General features: G+C 40.4%; 1 protein-coding gene across 3 annotated transcripts in view; it reads left to right on the top strand.

The window, feature by feature from the left end:
* SPAG1 (sperm associated antigen 1) overlaps positions 1–20972 on the top strand; it is an 82062-nt gene that overhangs the window by 35546 nt on the left and 25544 nt on the right. For all 3 annotated transcript variants that reach the window (XM_070477324.1, XM_070477326.1, XM_070477325.1), the window contains 2 exons: positions 19827–20219; positions 20533–20632. In XM_070477324.1, the coding sequence (XP_070333425.1) occupies positions 19827–20219; positions 20533–20632 (493 nt within the window). The remainder of the gene's footprint in view (positions 1–19826; positions 20220–20532; positions 20633–20972) is intronic.

The raw sequence follows: 20972 nt of genomic DNA, 5'->3' as shown, positions 1-20972 counted from the left end.
CCAAAAATCCGCTGGATCATCAAAAAAGCTCCAGAAAAACATCTATTTCTGCTTTATTGACTATACCACAGCCTTTGACTGTGTGGATCACAACAAACTGTGGAAAATTCTGAAAGAGATGGGAATACCAGACCACCTGACCTGCCTCTTGAGAAACCTGTATGCAGGTCAGGAAGCAGCTGTTAGAACTGGACATGGAACAACAGACTGGTCCTAAATAGGAAAAGGAGTATGTCAAGGCTGTATATTGTCACCTTGCTTATTTAACTTATATGCAGAGTACATCATGAGAAACGCTGGGCTGGATGAAGCACAAGCTGGAGTCAAGATTGCTGGGAGAAATATCAATAACCTCAGATATACAGATGACACCACCTTTATGGCAGAAAGTGAAGAAGAACTAAAGAGCCTCTTAATGAAAGTGAAAGAGGAGAGTGAAAAAGTCCAGCTTAAAGCTCAACATTCAGAAATCTAAGATCATGGCATCCAGTCCCATCACTTCATGGCAAATAGATGGGAAAACAGTGGAAACAGTGGCTGACTTTATTTTCTTGGGCTCCAAAGTCGCTGCAGATGGTGACTGCAGCCATGAAATTAAAAGATGCTTACTCTTTGGAAGAAACGTTATGCCCAACCTAGACAGCATATTAAAAAGCATAGACATTACTTTGCCAACAAAGGTTTGTCTAGTCAAAGCTATCGTTTTTCCAGTAGTCATGTATGGATGTGAGAGTTGGACCATAAAAAAAGCTGAGTGCTGAAGAATTGATGCTTTTGAACTGTAGTGTTGGAGAGGACTCTTGAGAGTCCCTTGGACTGTAAGAAGATTCAACCAGTCCATCCTAAAGGAAATCAGTCCCGAATATTCATTGGAAGGACTGATGCTGAAGCTGAAACTCCAATACTTTGGCCACCTGATTCGAAGAACTGATTCATTGGAAAAGACCCTAATTCTGGGAAAGATTGAAGGTGGGAGAAGGGGATGACAGAGGATGAGATGGTTCGATGGCATCACTGACTTGATGGACATGAGTTTGAGTAAGCTCTGGGAGTTGGTGATGGACAGGGAGGCCTGGTGTGCTGCAGTCCATGGGTCATGAATGAGTGAAGAGTCGGACACGAATGAGTGACTGAGCTGAACGAACTGAGCAGCATATGAGAGTTCTCACTGCTTCACATTCTTGCCAGCATTTGGTATTTTATGTTTAAAAATATTTTTAGCCATTTTGTTAGGTGTATGGTAGTTTCTTGTTATGGTTCTAATTTGCATTTTGTTGCGGTTGTTGTTTAGTTACTAAGTCATGTCTGACTCTTTTGCAACTCCATGGACTGTAGACTGCCAGGCTCCTCTGTCCATGAGATTTCCCAGGCAAGAATACTGGAGTGGGTTGCCATTTCCTTCTCCAGGGGATATTCCCTACCCAGGGAGCAGATCCACGTCTCCTGCATTGGTAGGTGGATTCTTTAAGACTGAGCCACCAGGGAAGCCCTACCCAGGGTTTGGTATTATTTAATTGCCTTTTCCCTTGCTAAATGTTGAGATTTTCTTTCTTCCTCACTTGGAAGGAATTTTGTACTGTATATTAGCAATTCTTAACATTATCATATGTGATTTTCAGGTTTGTTCGAATCTGATGCGGAACTTTTAAAATCTGGTTAGTTTTCGGTAACAGTTTTCCTGCCTAATTCTGTGACCTATGGTTCTATTGTCAATTTAGTTTAAAAACTTTTGCAGTGCTATCTGAATCTGTCCCACTTGTGTACCACCCCATGACCACCTGGGGTCTGGGCAATGGTTTCCCCTGTAAATCACTTCTCAAAAATTTTGGTAGAATGTTTGAGGTTAGATTTATGCATATGGATCCCCTGGTGGGCAAGCTCATTTCAGATACAATTATAAAATTGTTTTCTTAAGTTCCCTCCTCTCTGTGATTCTTCCCTACTCTTTGTGGCTCACAGAGGTTTTTCTTCCTCTTCCTCTGGCTAGAAAACAACAGTTTAATTCTACTGTACACATCCCATGACTATGCGCCTCTAGGACTGAGCAGCAAGATGAGAGAAAGAGAAAAAAAAAAAAAAGAATGGGGCTATCCTAGGGCCCAGTTTCTCTGACCAGCACAAGAGCTCCTCTCCCCCAAAGTTTCAAGTATCTACTTGACTGCCACTGCCTCTGCAGTTGCTCAGGCACTGTTTGGGGACTGGGACTGGAGAGAAAGGAAAAACAAAACAAGTGGAAATAGGGAATTTCCCTATAGGGGCTAAGTATCTTAAAAAAATAATAATAATAGAGGGCATCTCCTGAAGCTATTTCTTTCCATACCCAGCAGACTGTTCTGGGTTTTGAACTGCTACTGATCCAGGATAGGAAATATCAAAGAAAAGAAAATGGAGAAACTGACTGCTGTTTGGGGGCGGGGGGGGGGGGTGTGGGGTGTGTGGTATTTCCAATTCTAGTTCCATTCCCCCATAAGCCTGCTACCGTTTTCTTTTCAGTGTCCTCATATAACTGCTCCATGAATTCTGTCCAAGGTTGTTAGTTGTATTCAGTGTGAGACATAGGGTGGAGTTTATTTACTCCATACTGACAGGAATCACACTTCTCATTACTTTTTTGAACAATTAGCACCCTTGAAGAACTATGAAAGTGCTTTACATATAGTATTTCACTTAATCCTCAAGGAAGCAATTAATTATCCATACTTAAAGTATTTGCCTGTAATGCAGGAGACCCGGGTTTGATCCCTGGGTCGGGAAGATCCCCTGGCGAAGGAAGTGGCAACCCACACCAGTGTTCTTGCCTGGAGAATCCCATGGACGGAGGAGCATGGTAGGCTACAGTCCACGGGGTCACAGAGAATCGGACATGACTGAGCAACTAACACACACACATAGGTTGGGAAAGGGAAGCTTAGAAAGGTTGTTTGCCACATTTGCACAGATTGTAAGTCCCATGGATAGGATATGGCTTCAAATCTGTGAGAATCCAAAGTCTATCTCTTCAAGGTGGTTATTAGATGCCAACTGAGTTTGAGTAAACTCCAGGAGTTGGTGATGGACAGGGAGGCCTGGCGTGCTGTGATTCATGGGGTTGCAAAGAGTCGGACACGACTGAGCAACTGAACTGAACTGAAGGCCCAGGGACTCCAGCAGTGCCTTTGGGCGGCATGTTGACTGACACCTGGTGGCCGGTGAAGGTTTATGTGCTCCAGGAGAACCAACAATGGGAGAACTGGGGTGCCCGGCATGTTGCCTGGCCACGTGCAGTAGCTGAAGGGCATGTCCCTGCTACTTAGGGCCTGACAAAACGTGCTTCACTGGAGAAGGGAATGGCAAACCACTTCAGTATTCTTGCCTCGAGAACCTCATGAACACAATGAAAAGGCACAAAGATATGACCCTTGAAGATGAGCCCTCCAGGTGGGTAGGTGTCCAATACACCTGGGGAGTATTGGGAGAGGAGTGGAGGGGAGAAGTGGAGAAACAGCTCCAGAAAGAATGAAGAGCCTGGGCTCAAGTGGAAATATCACTCAGTTGTAGATGTGTCTGGTGGTGAAAGTAGTCCAGTACTGTAAAGAATATTGTGTAGGAACCTAGAATGTCAGATCCGTGAATCAAAGTAAATTGGATGTCGTCAAGCAGGAGATAGCAAGAGTGAACACTGACATTTTAGGTATCAGAGAACTAAAATGGATGGGAATGGGCAAATTTAATTCAGATGACTATTATATCTACTACTATGGGCAAGAATCCCTTAGAAGAAATGGAGTAGCCTTCATAGTCAACTAAAGAGTCTGAAATACAGTACTTGGATGCAGTCTCAGAAATGACAGAATGATCTCTGTTCATCTTTAAGGCAAACCATTCAACATCACAGTAATCCAAATCTTTGTCCCAATCACTGATGCCAAAGAAGCTGAAGTTGACCGGTTCTATGAAGACCTACAAGACCTTCCAGAACACCAAAAAGAAAAAAAGATGTCCTTTTTATCATAGAGGACTGGAATGCAAAAGTAGAAAGTCAGGAGATACCTGGAGTAACAGGCAAGTTTGGCCTTGGAGTACAAAATGAGGCAAGGCAAAGGCTAACAGAGTTTTGCCAAAGGATGGACTGGTCATAGCAGACACCCTCTTCCAACCACAAAAGAGACAACTCTACATGTGGACATCATCAGATGGTCAATACTGAATCAGATTGATTATATTCTTTGTACCTGAAGATGGGAAAGCTCTATACAGTCAGTAAAAAGAAGATCTGGAACTGACTGTGGCTCAGATCATGAATTCCTTATTGCCAAATTCAGACTTTAAGAAAGTAGGGAAAACCACTGGACCATTCAGGTATGCCCTAAATCAAATCCCTTTTGATTATGTGGTAGACGTGATGGAAAGATTCAAGGGATTAGTGCCTGAAGAATTACGGATGGAGGTTTGTAACATTGTATAGGAGGAAGTGACCAAAACCATCCCCAAGAAAAAGAAATGCAGGAAGGCAAAGTGGTTGTCTGAGGAGGCCTTCCAAGTAATTGAGAAAAGATAAGTGAAAGGCAAAGAAGAAAGGGAAAGATATACCCAACCTAATGCAGAGTTCCAGAGAAGAGCCAGGAGAGATAAGAAAGCCTTCTTAAGCGAACAATGCAAAGAAATAGAGGAAAATAATTGAATAGGAAAAACTAAAGATCTCTTCAAGAAGATTAGAGATACCAAGGGAGCATTTCATGTAAAGATGGGCACAATAAAGGACAGAAACAGCAAGGCCCTAACAGAAGCAGACAAGATTAAGAAGAGGTGGCAAGAATACACAGAACTAGACAAAAAAGGTCTTAATGACCCAGATAACCATGATGGTGTGGTCACCCACCTAGAGCGAGACATCCTGGAGTGTAAAGTCAAGTGGGCCTTAGGAAGCATTACTACGAACAAAGCTAGTGGAGGTGATGGAATTCCAGCTGAGCTATTTCAAATCCTAAAAGATGATTCTGTGAAAGTGCTGCACTCAATATGCCACCAAATTTGGAAAACTCAGCAATGTTCCAGGACTGGAAAAGTTCAGTTTTCATTCCAGTCCCAAATAAAGGCAATGCCAAAGAATATTCAAATTACCATATAATTGCACTCATTTCACACGCTAGCAAGATTATGTGTAAAATCCTTCCAGCTAGGCTTCAGCAGTATGTGAACTGAGAACTTCCAGATGTTCAAGCTGGATTTAGAAAAGGCAGAGGAACCAGAGATCAAATTGCCAACATCTGTTGGATTATAGAAAAAGCAAGGGAATTCCAGAAAAACATCTACTTCTGCTTCATTGACTACGTGAAACCATTTGACTGTGTGGATCACAGCAAACTGGAAAATTCTGAAAGAGATGGGAATACCAGACCACTTTACCTGTCTCCTGAGAAACCCGTATGCAGGACAAGAAGCACCAGTTAGTAGCTGACATGGAACAATGGACTGGTTCAAAATTGGGAAAGGAGTACGTCAAGGCTGTATGTTGTCATTCTGCTTATTTAACTTATATGCAGAGTACAATGGCAAAATGCCAGGCTGGATGACTCAAAGCTGGAATCAAGATTGCCAGGAGAAATATCAACAACCTTAGATATGCAAATGATACCACTCTAATGGCAGAAACCTTAGAGGAACTAAAAAGCCTCTTGACGAAGGTGAAAGAAGAGAGTGAAAAAGCTGGCTTAAAACTCAACATTTAGAAAACAAAGATCATGGCATCCATTCCTATCACTTCGTGGCAAATAGATGGGGAAAAAGCAGAAACAGTGACAGATTTTGTGTTCTTCGGCTCCAAAATCACTGCAGAGGGTGACTGTAGCCATGAAATTAAAAGATGCTTGCTCCTTGGAAGAAAAGCTATGACAAACCCAGAAAGCATATGAAAAAGCAGAGACATTACTTTGCTGACGTAAGTCCATATAGTCAAAGGTATAGTTTTTCCAATAGTCATGTATGGATGTGAGAATTGGACCATAAGAAGGCTGAATGCCAAAGAATTGATGCTTTCGAATTGTGGTGCTGGAGAAGACTCTTGAGCATTCCTTGGACAGCATGGATATCAAACCAGTCAGTCCTAAAGGAAATCAGTCCCGAGTGTTCATTGGAAGGACTGATGCTGAAGCTGAAGCTGCAATACTTTGGCTACCTGCTGTGAGGAGCCGACTCATTAGAAAAAGACCCTGATGCTGGGAAAGATTGAGGGCCGATGAAGAAGGGGGCGAAAGAAGACGAGATGATTGGATGGTATCACCAACTCAATGGACATGAGTTTGAGCAAACTCTGGGAGACAGTGAAGGACAGGGAAGCCTGGCCTGCTGCAGTTCACGGGGTTGCAATGAGTCAGACATGACTTAGTGAATGAACAACAACAAGAAGAAAGTATAGGTTCCATAAAACCCAGGCTGAACATCACTGGGCCATCCTATGAAAGAAACAAGTAGAATTTGGTGTTTATCCACTCTTGTGCTGAAGCTGTGCCAAGAACTCATCAGAGTTTGAACATATGTTGAGCAACAAGTGAGTTAAGGACTAATACTGATTTTGATTTAAAAAATGGGCAGAGGAACTAAATAGACATTTTTCCAAAGAAGACCTTCATTTGGCCAACAAGTACATGAAAAGGTGCTCAATATGACTAATCAGGGAAATGGAAAGCCAAACCACAATGAAAACCTCACTCCTGTGTGAATGGCCATCATCAAGAAGACAAGAGGTCACAAGTGTCAGCAAGGATATGGAGAAAAGGGAACTCTTGTACACTGTTGGAGGGAATATAACCACTATGGAAAAGAGTATGGTGGTTCCTCAAAATATTAAAAATAGAACTATTTTCAAATTTTTAAGTAAAAAAATTAAAAATTACATTTTAACTAAAAAATTTAAAATATGATTCAGCCATCTCACTTATGGGTCCAAGAGAAATGAAATCACTGTCTTGAAGAGATATCCATTGTTCATTGCAGTATTATTCCCAATAGCCAAGACATGGAAACAATCTTAGTGTCTACCAATGGATGAATAAGTACAGAAAGTGTGATATAAACAGATATAGACACAGATACACACACAAGAGATATTATCCTGCCATAATAAAAAGGAAAATCCTGCCATTTGTAACAACGTGGATGGAACTTGAGGATACTATGCTAAGTGAAGCAAGTCAGAGAAAGATAAATATTGTATGATCTCACTTATGTGTGGAATCTTAAAAAAGCCAAATTCATAATAATAGAGAGTAGAATGGTGGTTGCCAGGTGCTGAGGGTTGGAGGTATTGGGAGAAGTTGGTCAAAGGGTATAAACTTCCAGTTATAAGATGAATAAGTTCTGGGGATTCAGCATGATGTCTACAGATAACAATATCATATTATATACTTGAAAGTTGCTAAGAAAGTAGATCTTAAATATTCTTATTACATAAAAAATAGTAGTTCTGCAAGGTGAAGGATGTGTTAAGTAACCCTATTGTGGTAATCATTCTGCAATATATATGTGTATCAAATCACCACACTGTACAACTTAAACTTATACAATGTTTTGTGTCAATTGCATCTCAAAATACTAAAGTGCCCTCTTCATAATTAGAGATAAACAAGAGAGGGCTGATCAAAACATTTGTAATACACATGGTGGTGGTTTAGTTGCTGAGTCATGTCTGACTCTTGCTACTCCATGGAGCCTGCCAGGCTCCTCTGTCCATGAGATTCTCCAGACCAGAATACTGGAGTGGGTAGCCATTCCCTTCTCCAGGGGATCTTCCCAACCCAGGAATCGAAACTGGGTCTCTTGTATTGCAGGCAGATTCTTTACCAACTGAGCTACAGGGGAAGCCTGTAACACACATGGTTCCATGATTAAAAATCTGAGTCGGGATTGTTGTAGTATAATATCGCTTATCAGATTGATATGTTTCTCTGGTTATCCCTAAGGTATAGGTGGTTATCCCTAAGGCAAGTCCCATCAAGTAGCAGCATTCCGTTCAGATCTCCAAGCAATCAGAGCTTTAAGAGGACCGTTTCTGATCCTGGCATTCATGGCCCTCCATAATCATTTGTAGATTAGGGAATACATACAAATACACAAGATTCAGAGAAAAAAAATGTCTTATAGGAAGGATATAAAATTTTAAATTCCCCTTTCTCAGGAAAGCAAATCAAGATTAGGTAGATTAACCTTAATTCACAGCTCAAAGAAACAACTACAGTTTTTTTTTGCCGGATTCCTCCCTCCACCCCCATTCTCCTTATGCATGAGTCTGTATGAATTTTTTTACTGTTAAGATTTAACTGTGTATAAAATTTTAATGTATGTTTTCCTATCAAGTCCTATATTTTTTGGGTTTTTCTATATTCATAAAAAATCCCAAGATATATTAAAAAAAAAAAGATTAAGTAGATTAAATGGCTGGAAGCCCAGTAGCAGTGCTTTGAAGATGAACTAAGAACAATGGAACTATCTTATATTCATTTTTACCAGTTCCATTGTTAGATAACATGGACAGAGAGGCCCTGGAGGCTTGAACAAGACAGGAGAAATCCAAGTTACTTTTAGGAAAATAATGTGAAAGCCCAGAGAGAGGTTATCAAGTCGGAATCTTTGCTGGTGGTTCCCCTCCCAGCACATTCCAAGAAAGAACCCTCAGTCATTATGGGGTATGATGCAAGGAGCCCTAAAGACCATGGGAAAATGCAGCAATTAGTGTGTTCTAACCTCAGGGGATAATGCCGCTCCCCTGCGGGCTCCACCTGTGTTGGCCAGGCCCAGTTCATCCAGACTGAAGTACAACATAACCAACGGGTTTAACAGCTGACGGCTACTGAGCACCTCTGTGTCAGGTACTGAGATAAGACAATTGATGGGCTTTCTTCACCTGTCCTCCTAAGGACTCCCAAAGCTGATTGGTTCTGGGATTTGAATTCCTGGGCTGTCTCGGAAACTTCCCTATTTTTATTTTCCTTCTCTAGTAGAGGGGGTGTCCCAGTGGTAAAGAATCTGTCTGCCAGTGCAGGAGACGCATGTTTGATCCCCAAGGTGGGAAGATCCCTTGGAGAAGAAAATGGTGACCTACTCCAGCATTTTTGCCCGGAGAATCCCATGGACAGAGGAGCCTGGAGGGCTACAATGCATGCGGTCGCAGAGTCAGACACGACTGAGCACGCAGACAAGTCCCTAGGAGAGAGCACTGAGAAGTGGCCATCAGGGGAAAGTAAGCATCTAGACTCCCTGGTAGTGTTGTTGCTTGTTCCCTGCTTAAACATGAAATATAAGAAAATTAAAGTCATTAACAAACAGAAGGATAAAATATAAATATTTCTCTTGTCCTAGAATTGTTGGAATCAGGAGGGTATCAAGGTGGGGATTTCAAAGAGTTAAAAGACACAAAATCATAAAGAAAAAGAATGATTTTGATTATGTAAAAATTAAAAATTATACATGATAGATACCATAAAACATTAAAAGACAAATGACAAAATAAAAGAAGTGCAAGCAGTTAATGACATTAAATATGAAGAACTTTTACAAAGCAATAAGACCAAGTTAAAGAGCCTAATACCAAAATGAACAAAATGTGTGTGGGTGTGTGTGTGTGGGTGTGTGTGTGTGTGTGTGTGTGTGTGTGTGTGTGTGTGTGCGCATGCGCGCTCAGTCTCTCAGTCGTGTCCAACTATTTGTGACCCTGTGGACTGTAGCCAGGCTCCTCTGTCCACAAAGCATATAAGTAGATAAATCACTAGGAAGAAATTAAATGATCAATACATTTTGTATTGCTAATAAAAAGATGAAAATTAGCTTCTTTTTTCCTCTCTCATCCAGTTAGCCAGGATAGAAAAAAAGTATTCCTTGTTGTCAAGGGTAAGATAAAATAAGCACTCTTTTTAAAAAAAAAATTGAGATATAATTCCTGTATCATAAAATTCATCCTTTACAAATTCAGTGGATTTTAGTAGACTCAAAAGGTTGTACAACCATCCCAATTGTCTAATTTTAAAACATTTTATCATCACAAAAAGAGATCCCATACCCATTAGCAATAAGTCCTTTCTCCCTTTCCCCCTGGCAACTACTAATCAACTTTCTGCCTCTCTGGATTTGCCTGTCCTGAATATCTTACGTAATGGAATCATGCAATATGTGGCCTTTTGTGTCTGGCTTCTCTCACGTTAGCATAATGTTTTCAGGGTTCATCCATGTTGCAATATGTATCAGTATTTCATTCTTTGTTTTTCCCCTTTCAATTTTATTGAGATATAACTGACATCAGTACTGTATAAAGCTTAAGGTATATAGCATAATGATTTGACATATATACCATGAAATGATTAGCACAGTAAGCTTAGAAAGCATCCATCATCTCCTAAGGTAATGAAATTTTTTTAAACAGAAAATTTTTTTCCTTATGATTAGAACTCTTAGAACTGTTGTTCTCTTAACAGCTTTCCTATAAAACAGTGCTAATTATGTTTATCATGTTGTATGTTACATCCCTAGTACTTACTTATCTCATAACTGGACGTCTGACTGCCTTCATCCAGTTCCCCCTCCCCTCATTCCCCACCTCTGGTAACCACAGATCTGATCTTTTTTCTATTTAATGTGCATTTGTTTCTTTGGTTTTGAAGTATAATTGACTGACAACATGTTATACACCTTAGTGAGTTCATCAGTCAGTTCGGTTCAGTCGCTCAGTCGTGTCCAACTCTTTGTGAGTTCATATTTCTGTACATTTCAAAATGATCACAGTAAGTCTAGCTATGATCTGTCGCCATGTGAAAGTATTACATAATTGTTGACTATATTCCCCATATTGTACATTTCATAACTGTGACTCATTTATTTTTTGCAACTGGAGTCTGCGTCTCTTAATCTTCCTCAGAGAATCTCCTATCCTCAGCCCTTTGGCCTCCAGCAACCACCTGTTTGTTCTCTGTATCTATGACCCTGTTTTGTTATGTTTCTTCATTTGCTTTGCTTTTATATTCCACATGTAAATGAAACCATACATTATTTTTCTCTGACTTATTTCACCTAGAATAATACCCTGTACATTTATCTATATTGTCACAAATGGCAAGACTTCATTTTTTATGACCAAGTAATATTTCATTATAAATATATACATACATATATATATATACACACACATGCTGAGTGTGTGCCAAGTTGCTTCAGTCATGTCCGACTCCTTGTGACGCTATGGACCACAGCCTGCCAGGCTCCTCTGTCCATGGGATTCTCCTGGCAAGAATACTGGAGTGTGTGTTTATATATGAATTACATCTTCTTTATCCGTTCATCTATTACTGGGCACTTAGGTTGCTTCCATATCTTGGCTATTGTAAATAACGCTGACAGGTATATTTATCTTTTCTAATTAGTGTTTTTGTTTTCTTCAGACAAATACCCAGGAGTGGAATTGTTACAGTATGGTAGTTCTATTTTTAATTTTTTGAGGAACTTCCATACTGTTCTCCATACTTACTGTACCAATTCACATTTCTACCAAGAGTAGGATTATACTTTCTCCACATCTTTGCTAACAATTGTTGTCTTTTTGATAATAGCCATTCTGACAGGTGTGAGGTGATAGGTCACTGTTGTTTTAATCTCTGATGATCAGTAGTGTTGAGCATCTTTTCACGTACCTATTGGCCATCTGTATGTTTTCTTGGGAAAAATGTTTATTCATATCCTATGTCCATTTTTAAACCAAGCTGTTTGTTTTTTTGCTATTGAGTTATATGAGTTGTTTATATATTTTGGATACTAACTCCTTATCAGATATATTGTTTACAAATATCTTCTTCCACTCAATAGGTGGCCTTTTCAGTTTTTCATAGTTTGCTGTGCAAAAGTTCTTTAGCTTGATGTAGTCCCATTTGTTTGTTTTTACTTTTATTTCCCTTGTCTGAGTAGACATATCCAAAAAAATATTACTAAGACCAATGTTTTAGTGCTTCACTCCTTTTTATGGACAAATATTCCATTGCATGGATAATATCACATTTTCTTTTTTCATTAATCAGTTGATGGACATTTGGGTTTTTCCACTTTGTGGCTATTATGAATAATGCTTCTGTGAACATTCATGTACAGGAATTTTTGGTTTGTGTCTGTGCATGTACATATGTTTATAATTTGGGGAGGTATAAACTTAAGAGTGGAATACTGGGTTATATGGAAACTGTATGTTTACCTTTTAGAGGAACTGCAAGACTGTTTTCCAAAGTGGCTACACCATTTTATATTTTCACTAGCAATATATAAGGATTCCAGTTCCTCCACATTCTTGCAAACACTTGCTATAGTTCACCACCTTGAGTATAACCATCCCACAGGGTATAAAGTGGTAACTCCTTACGGTTTTGATTTGGATTTCCCTCAAAAAGCTAAGATCATGGCATCTAGTTCCATCACTTCATGGCAAATAGATGGGGAAAAAGTGGAAACAGTGACAGATATTATTTTTGGGGGGGCTCCAGAATCACTGTGGACAGTGACTGCAGCCATGAAATTAAAAGACACTTGCTCCTTGGAAGAAAAGCTATCACAAACCTAGGTAGCGTATTAAAAAGCAGAGATATCACTTTGCCAACCATGGTCTGTATAGTTAAAGCCATGGTTTTTCCACTAGTCATGTACGGATGTGAGAGTTGGACCATAAAGAAGGCCAAGCACCAAAGAACTGATGCTTTCAAACTGTGGTGCTGGAGAAAACTTTTGACATGGACACGCTCTTGGACAGTGTGGAGATCAAACCAGTCAATTCGAAAGAAAATCAACCCTGAATATTCATTGGAAAGACTGATGCTGAAGCTGAAGCTCCAATACTTTGGCTACCTGATGGGAAGAGCCAACTCATTGGAAAACACCTTCATGCTGGAAAAGATTGAAGGCAGGAGGAGAAGGGGGCGACAGAGGATGAGATGGTTGGATGGCATCACCAACTCAGTGGAAGTGAGTTTGAGCAAACTCCAGGAGATAGTGAAAGACAGGGAAGCCTGGCATGCTGTAGTCCAAGGAGCCACAAAGAGTCAGACACGACTTAGCAACTAAGCAACAACAATAACAATGACTTATTATGTTGATCATTTTCCATGTGTTTATTAGCTGTTTGTGTGTCTTCTTTGGAGAAATGTTTATTCAAGTCATTTGCCCATTTTGAAGATTGTCTTTTTGTTGTTCCACTTTAAGTGTTATTTATATATTCTGAATGCTAGACCCTTATCAGATACTTGATTAGCATATTTCTTCCATTCCACAGGTTTTTAAAATTTCTTGATAATATCAACTGAGGCACAAAAGTTTGGTCATATATAAAAGTCGACTGTTAAATCCAAGGTCATGTAGGTTTACTCCTATGTTTTCTTCTGAGAGTTTTAGGGTTTTAGCTCTTATTTTTAGGTCATTGATTTATTTTGATGAATTCAGATAACAGGGAGTCCAACTTAGCTTTGGTTTTTTGGGGGGCTTTGTTATTGTTTGACATGTAGAAATTTAGTTATCCTAACATTATTTGTTTAAAAAAAAACTATTCTTTCCTTATTGAATGGACTTGACATCTTTGTCAGAAGTCAGTTGGCCATACCCACACACTTAAGGTCAATTAATCTACAACAAAGAAGGCAAGAATATATAATGGAGAGAAGACAGTCTCTCCAATAAGTGGTACTGGAAGCCTGGACAGTTCATGTAAAAGAATGAAATTAGGACATTTTTTAACACCATACACAAAAATAAACTCAAAATGGATTAAAGACCTAAATGTAGGACAGAAACCATAAAACTCCTGAAGAAAACTTAGGAAAAACATTCTTTGACATAAGTTGTATTTTTTTTTTCTTTTTTGGATCTTTCTCCTAAGTCAAAGGAAACAAAAGCAAAAAATAAACAAATGGGACTTAATCGAACTAAAAAGTACAGCAAAGGAAATCACCAGCAAAACAAAAAGACAATCAACTGAATGGGAGAATAGATTTGCAAATGATATGATCAATAGAGATTAATATCCCACAAATATAAACAGTGCTAACTTGCTCTGTCAAAACAAACCACTCAATTAGAAAATGGGCAGAACACCTGAATAGATATTTTTCCAAAGAAGATATATAAATAGCTAACAGGCACAGGAAAAGATGCTCGACATCATTAATCATCAGAGAAACACAAATCAAAACCACAGTGAGATATCACCTCACATCTGTCAGAGTGGCTGCATCAAAAAGACCACAAATAACCAATGTCGGCAAGGATGTGGAGAAAATGTAACTCTGTGCCCTGTTGGTGGGAACATAAATTGGTGCATGCAGCCACTGTGGAAAACAACATGGCAGTTTCTCAATAAACTAAAAATAGAACTACCATATAATCTAGCAGTTCTACTCCAGGGTATATATTCAAATAAAACAAAACCACTAATTCGAAAAGATGCATGCACCCCAATGTTCATAGCAGCATTATTTACAATAGCCAAGATATGCAAGCAGCTGGTGTCCATTGGCAGATGAATGGATAAAGAAAATATGATATTTCACACACACACTGGAATACTACTCAGTCTTAAAAAAGAGTGAAATTTTGTCATTTGCAACATCCTGTGGATGGAATTGGAGGGTATTATGCTTAGTGAAATAAGTCAGAGAAAGAAAAATACTGTATGATAAAACTTATATGTGGAATCTAAAAAATAAAATAAGCTAGTGAATATAACAAAAAAGAAACAGACTCACAGAGAACAAACTAGTGGCTACCAGAGGGGAAAGGAAAGGGGAGGGGCACGCTAGGGGGGTCAAATTAAGTGGTACAAACTATTATGTATGAAATAAATAAGCTACAAGGATTTATTATACAGCACAGGGTATATAGTCAATGTTTTATAACTATAAATGGAGTCTAACCTTTAAAAATTGTGAATCACTATTTTGTATACCTAAAACTTATATAATACTGTAAATCAACTATACCACAAACAACAACAACAACAAAAAACCCACCTGATTGATTTATGGACTGACTGATGTGGTTTTCAGAGGTTTTCATTGTACTATCACATTGATTTCCATTTGATAAAAATTAAAAAATATACGCTACCCTAAAAAAATCACTTGGCCATAGATATATGGGTTTATTTCTGAACTCTCTATTTCATTGATCTACATGTCTATCATTATATCAGTATCACACTGTTTTGATTATTGTAACTTTCCATAAGTTTTTAAATCTGAAGTGTAAGTCGTTTGATTCTGTTCTTTTTCAAGATTGTTTCGGCTATTCTAGGCCTCTTGAAATTCCATACAAAGTGAAGGATCAGCTTTTCCATTTCTGCCAAAAAAGTTATGGATTTTTGATAGGGATTATGTTGAATCTGTAGACTGCTTTGTATAGTATTGATATTTTAACAAAAGTAAGTCTTCCTATCCATGATGAAGAGATATCTTTCCATTTAATTTCTTTCAGCAATATTTATCCCACAAGTCCTATTGCCTTGGTTAAAATTGCCTTAATATTTTATTCCTTTGAATACTATTGTAAATAGAATTGTTTTTGTAATTTCTTTTCAGAAGTTTTCATTGCTAGTTTATAAAAATAACAGATTTTTATATGTTGATCCAAGGAGAGATAAGAAAGCCTTCTTAAGTGAACAATGCAAAGAAACAGAGGAAAACAGTAGAATGGGAAAGATTAGAGAACTCTTCAAGAAAATTAGAGATACCAAGGGAACATTTCTTGCAAAGAAAGGCACAAAAAAGGACAGAAACAGTATGGACCTAACAGAAGCAGAAGACATTAGGAAGAGGTGGCAAGAATACACAGAAGAAATGTACAAAAAAGATCCTAATGACCCGGATAACCACAATGGTGTGATCACACACCTAGAGTCAGACATCCTGGAGTGTGAAGTCAAGTGGGCCTTAGGAAGCACTACTATGAATAAAGCTAGTGGAGGTGACGGAATTCCAGTTGAGCTATTTCAAATCCTAAAAGATGATGCTGTGAAAGTGCTGCACTCAAGTGCCAGCAAATTTGGAAAACTCAGCATTGGCCACAGGATTGGAAAAGGTCAGTTTTCATTCCAATCCCAAAGAAAGGCAATGCGAAAGAATGTTGAAATTACCATATCAGTTCAGTTCAGTCGCTCAGTCGTGTCCGACTCTTTGCAACCCCATGAACCACAGCATGCCAGGCCTCCCTGTCCATCACCAACTCCTGGAGTCTACCCAAACCCATGTCCATCAAGTTGGTGATGCCATCCAGCCATCTCATCCTCTGTCGTCTCCTTCTCCTCCTGCCCCCAATCCTTCCCAGCATTAGAGTCTTTTCCAATGAGTCAACTCTTTGCATGAGGTGGCCAAAGTATTGGAGTTTCAGTTTCAACTTCAGTCCTTCCAATGAACACCCAGGACTGATCTCCTTTAGGATGGACTGGTTGGATCTCCTTGCAGTCCAAGGGACTCTCAAGCATCTTCTCCAACACCACAGTTCAAAAGCATCAATTCTTCAGTGCTCCGTTGCACTCATTTCACATGCTAGCAAGATTATGCTCAAAATCCTTCAAGCTCGATGTCAATAGTATATGAACCAAGAATTTCCAGATATTCAAGCTGGATTTAGAAGAGGCAGAGGAACCAGAGATAAAATTGCCAGGATCTACTGGATCATTGAAAAAGTAAGGGAATTCCAGAAAAATATCTACTTCTGCTTCATTGACTATGCTAAAGCCTTTGACTATGTGGATCACAACAAAATGTGGAAAATTCTGAGAAACCTGTATGCAGGTCGAGAAGCAACAGTTCAAACCAGACATGGAACAACGGATTTGTTCAGAATTGGGAAAGGAGTACTACAAGGCTGTATATTGTCACCCTGCTTATTTAATTTATGTGCCGAGTACACCATGCGAAATGCTGGGCTGGATGAAGCTCAAGCTGGAATCAAGATTGGCCGGAGAAACAACAGTAACCTCAGACATGCAGATGACACCACCCTTATGGCAGAAAGCGAAGAGGAACTAAAGAGCCTCTTGATGAAGGTGAAAGAGGAGAGTGAAAAAGCTGACTTGAAACTCAGCATTCAAAAAACAATTCCAGTTCATTTCAGAAAACTCAACATTCAGAAAACTCCAGGGGATAGAGGACAGGGAAGCCTGGTGTGCTGTAGTCCATGGGGTGAAAAAGAGTCAAACACTACTGAGTGACTGAACAACAACTTGTACACTGAAATTGCTGAATTTTCTTATTAACTTGTTTGTGTGTGTGCATGTATTATGTAAATATATAATCCCAAAGAATCTATCTGAAGATAATCATGTTATCTTTGAATAGAGATAGTTTTACTTTTTCCTTTCCAGTATGGACATCTTTTCTTTCTTTCTTTTTCTTGTCTCAGCTGACCAGGTTACAACTTACGTTGAGTAGCTACAGTGAAAACATTATCTTCAGGGGAAAGCTTTTAGGGTTTCACTATTGAGTATGATCTTAGCTGTGTTTTTCATAAATGTACTTAATGTACTTAATCATGTTGGGAAATTTTACTTCTTCATTTTTTGAGGTTTTCTTTTTTTTTTAAATCATGAAAGAGTATTGAATTTTGTCAAGTTCCTTTTCAGTGTCAGCTATGGTCATATGGTTTTTTCCCCATGTTCTATTAATGGCAGGTGTTGAATAGACTGATTCTTTCTACTGTTGAAATACTCTTCCATTCCTGAGATAAATCCCATTGGTCATGATGTATAATGCTTTTAATATGCTATTGGATTCAGTTTGCTGGTATTTCCTTGAGAATTTTTGTCTCTACCAGCTACCCTAAACCACCGCACCACCCAAGGGTACGGAAGTCTTTGTAGTTTTTAGATCTGATGGTTTCCTTTAGTCTTTATGAAGTGACAACCATTGGTCATTCCTTCCTTTGATAGTTGTTATCGTTGACTCCCTTGTCCCTGAAATACTCTTTCCTCTTCGTTTCTGAAGCAGTACACCTTCCCGTTTTTTCCCTCTCATTTCTAGGTGGTACTCCACCTCCACTGGTGATTCTGATCATCTTTTTAAGTGTTTTATTTCTCAGGGATCCTTTGGAAGATCTCAGTGACTTCCTTCACACCCACCAAACTTTGATGATTGTCTTTACGCTAGCAATTCCCAAGTCAGTGTCTTCCAGATAAGGCCTCCTCTGATCTATACTTGGAGCCATCTTCTGAACAACTCCTCTGGAATGTCTTCCAGGGAGCTAAATAGCCCCCAGGACTCACACGTCTTTCGTCTTTGGGTCTCTGCTTACCTGTGCAGGGAAATTTCAGGGGCATTTCAATCTTAAGGAAAGAGGTACAGCATTCATTTCATTTCCTCTGGATCCTGAATCCCAGTTACGTTGGTTTTTAGCTCTTCATGCTTCAGAGAATTCCTTAGTCTTCTTCTCTCTTTCTTCATTTGTAATGTGGGGATAATACTTAGTATGAAGATTAATGATAATTAAGAATGATAATATATGTAAAGGTCCTAACTCATATTAACTTCTAAATAAATAGCAGCTATTTATTAACAGTATTGGCCAGACATGAGGGGATGACACACAAGGGAACAAAACAATACTAGCTGCCTGTCATTTCTGCTGACACTGATTTATGCTTCCAACCATTTTTATTCTGGGTGGAACCTGAGCAGCAAATACCAGATGAAGAGTACTAGAGCCTTGATCTAATAATTCTCCTGGGTTCAATCTAGGGATTTATCACTATTACAAGATCATCTTTTGTTTTAATAATTAAGCATCTTTTGGTTAGTGATCCAAAATTGAATGTCATTCTGCTGTATAGAAAACTGTATTAATTAGTGTGCTTTTATACACTCATTGCCTGCCTTAAGGTGACCATCATCTACCCACTGATTTTCATTTATATATTTGTGGCTTTCTATCTCATCTGTGCTTCAGATTTTGGCTTTACCATTCATGAAACAGAATGGGAAATACATTCACTAAAAATTAGATTAGAATTTGTTACAAGAGAAAGTTGGGAAGTCTCTGCAGTCAGTGCTTTGAAATGATGAATTGCTTTGTTTTAAATATTTAGACACCCATCAATGAAATATTTGTTATTTTCATAGTTAAAAATCAGTTCAATAATCAATTATTAAAGCTCCGATAAATACTTGAAATCTTTCAGTCAAGATCAGAGGAATTTTTTACTTGGAGTAAGGTATTGTAATGGAAATTTTACTGACTTTTTAAGGTTCACTTTAAAAACTAGGTGCCTGTTTTATGTGAGTTCTTTGCTAAAATCATTTTTAAATGCCTTAAAAATCACTTGGACTTGATAATTTGAAAAAAATTGATAATTTTTTGATTATTTGAAAAAGATAATTTGAAATAATTATCTTCTCCCAGTTCTTTAACAGAAGGAAAGGCTGCCCTGACTTGGGAGTGCAGTTGTTTTTTCAAGTCTTAGTAACTTCATTCATTCATTTGTAAATTGTTAAGCGTAAGAACAGTACAAATTTTGTAAGGTCTACCTCGACACGTACGCTGTGATGGAGGGAATGATGTTTGAAATGCCGGTTTTCACATCCCAAACTCTTCGGCGTTCGAAGAGTTAAATCCAGGCTTGACTTCAGTCCTCAGCCCGGAAAGCCCCAGGGTCCAAAGGAGCGCGGGACCCTCGGGGCTGACCGGCCTCCAGCGGCGCCGGAACTGCCCGGCTCCCGGCGAGGGGCGGGCCGGCTCCGCCCAGCTTCGCCAGCGACTCCGCCTCCGTGCTGGCACCGCCGCGGCCTCCGCGGTAGCTGCTCCCGATGATGCAAACAGTCACTTCCCGCATCCACTCCCCACAGAGGCCGCGGAGCCGGCGGGAGCCGGGCGCGCCGCCGAGCCGCGCGCCATGGGCAACATCCAGAAGAAGCTGACGCGCAGGAGCGAGGGCGGCAAGCGGCAGGAGAAGGGCACGCCGCGGCGGGGCCGGGCGCCGGGGGCCGGCGCGGACAAGCGGGACCGACCGCGGGCCCCGGCCCCGGCGGGCGGCGCCAACGGGCAGCCGGGAGGCGGGCGGGCCGCCGGGGAGCCCGCGGCCGGCGCGTCCCCGGGACCCGACGCGCCCCCGCCCGCGCCCGCCGCCCCGGTGGGCCCCGCCGCCCTGAAGAGCCAGGGCAACGAGCTCTTTCAGAATGGGCAGTTCTCCGAGGCGGCGCTCAAATACTCGGCGGCGATCGCGCAGCTGGAGCCCGCAGGTGAGTGAGCTGCGCCCGGCGGTCTCCCCGGCCCCTCGCGAATGACGGGCGCCCGCCGCGTCCGTTCCCTTCCCGGGAACCGAGGGCAGGGCGGATGCGGCCGAACCTCGGGGCGCGCCGCGTGTGCCCGGGGCGGGGCGCGTTGGCAGCTGCAGGTCCCGGGCTTGGCCTCCGGCCGGCACGGGCACTAGGAGCTGCTCGCAGCCGCCTTAGCCCCGGGTGTAGGACCGCGGTGCAGTGGGAGACCTCAGTCGTCTGCTGAACTGTGATTCCGCCAATGGATTGTAACCATTTAATTAAATGTGATTTTTAGGAAGTGGAAGTGCAGCCGATCTAAGTATCTTATATTCAAATAGAGCAGCATGTTACCTCAAAGACGGAAACTGCAGTGGCTGTATTCAGGATTGTAACAGGTAAACTGCCCGCTTTTCAGCTTTGTCACCAGATTTTCATTTCAGTGGGATGAATGCAGTATTTAATACCCTTCTAACTTTTTTGCGTAAATCTAATTTTTTAAGACATTGAAGGTGCGTTAATTGGTTAACACAAAAACTCTTAAATCCTTTTACATATATGAAGGCAATTATAGAAGATGTTTGTGCAAACTTTTTTCATTTCTTAGCTACCACCTTAATCATACTCTTTCCACATCGATCCCAGAGTATTGGAGAAGCCTTCTGACTGGTGTCTCTGCCTCCTCCAATCCACTGTGGCATCAGGATGACCTTTCCTGAAGCATTATTTTGTGCAGAC

Source organism: Odocoileus virginianus, chromosome 15 (genome assembly GCF_023699985.2).
Source record: "Odocoileus virginianus isolate 20LAN1187 ecotype Illinois chromosome 15, Ovbor_1.2, whole genome shotgun sequence".
NCBI classification, from domain to species: domain Eukaryota; kingdom Metazoa; phylum Chordata; class Mammalia; order Artiodactyla; family Cervidae; genus Odocoileus; species Odocoileus virginianus.
Note: the sequence above shows the minus strand (reverse complement) of the source record. Positions and strands in the feature narration are given on the sequence as shown.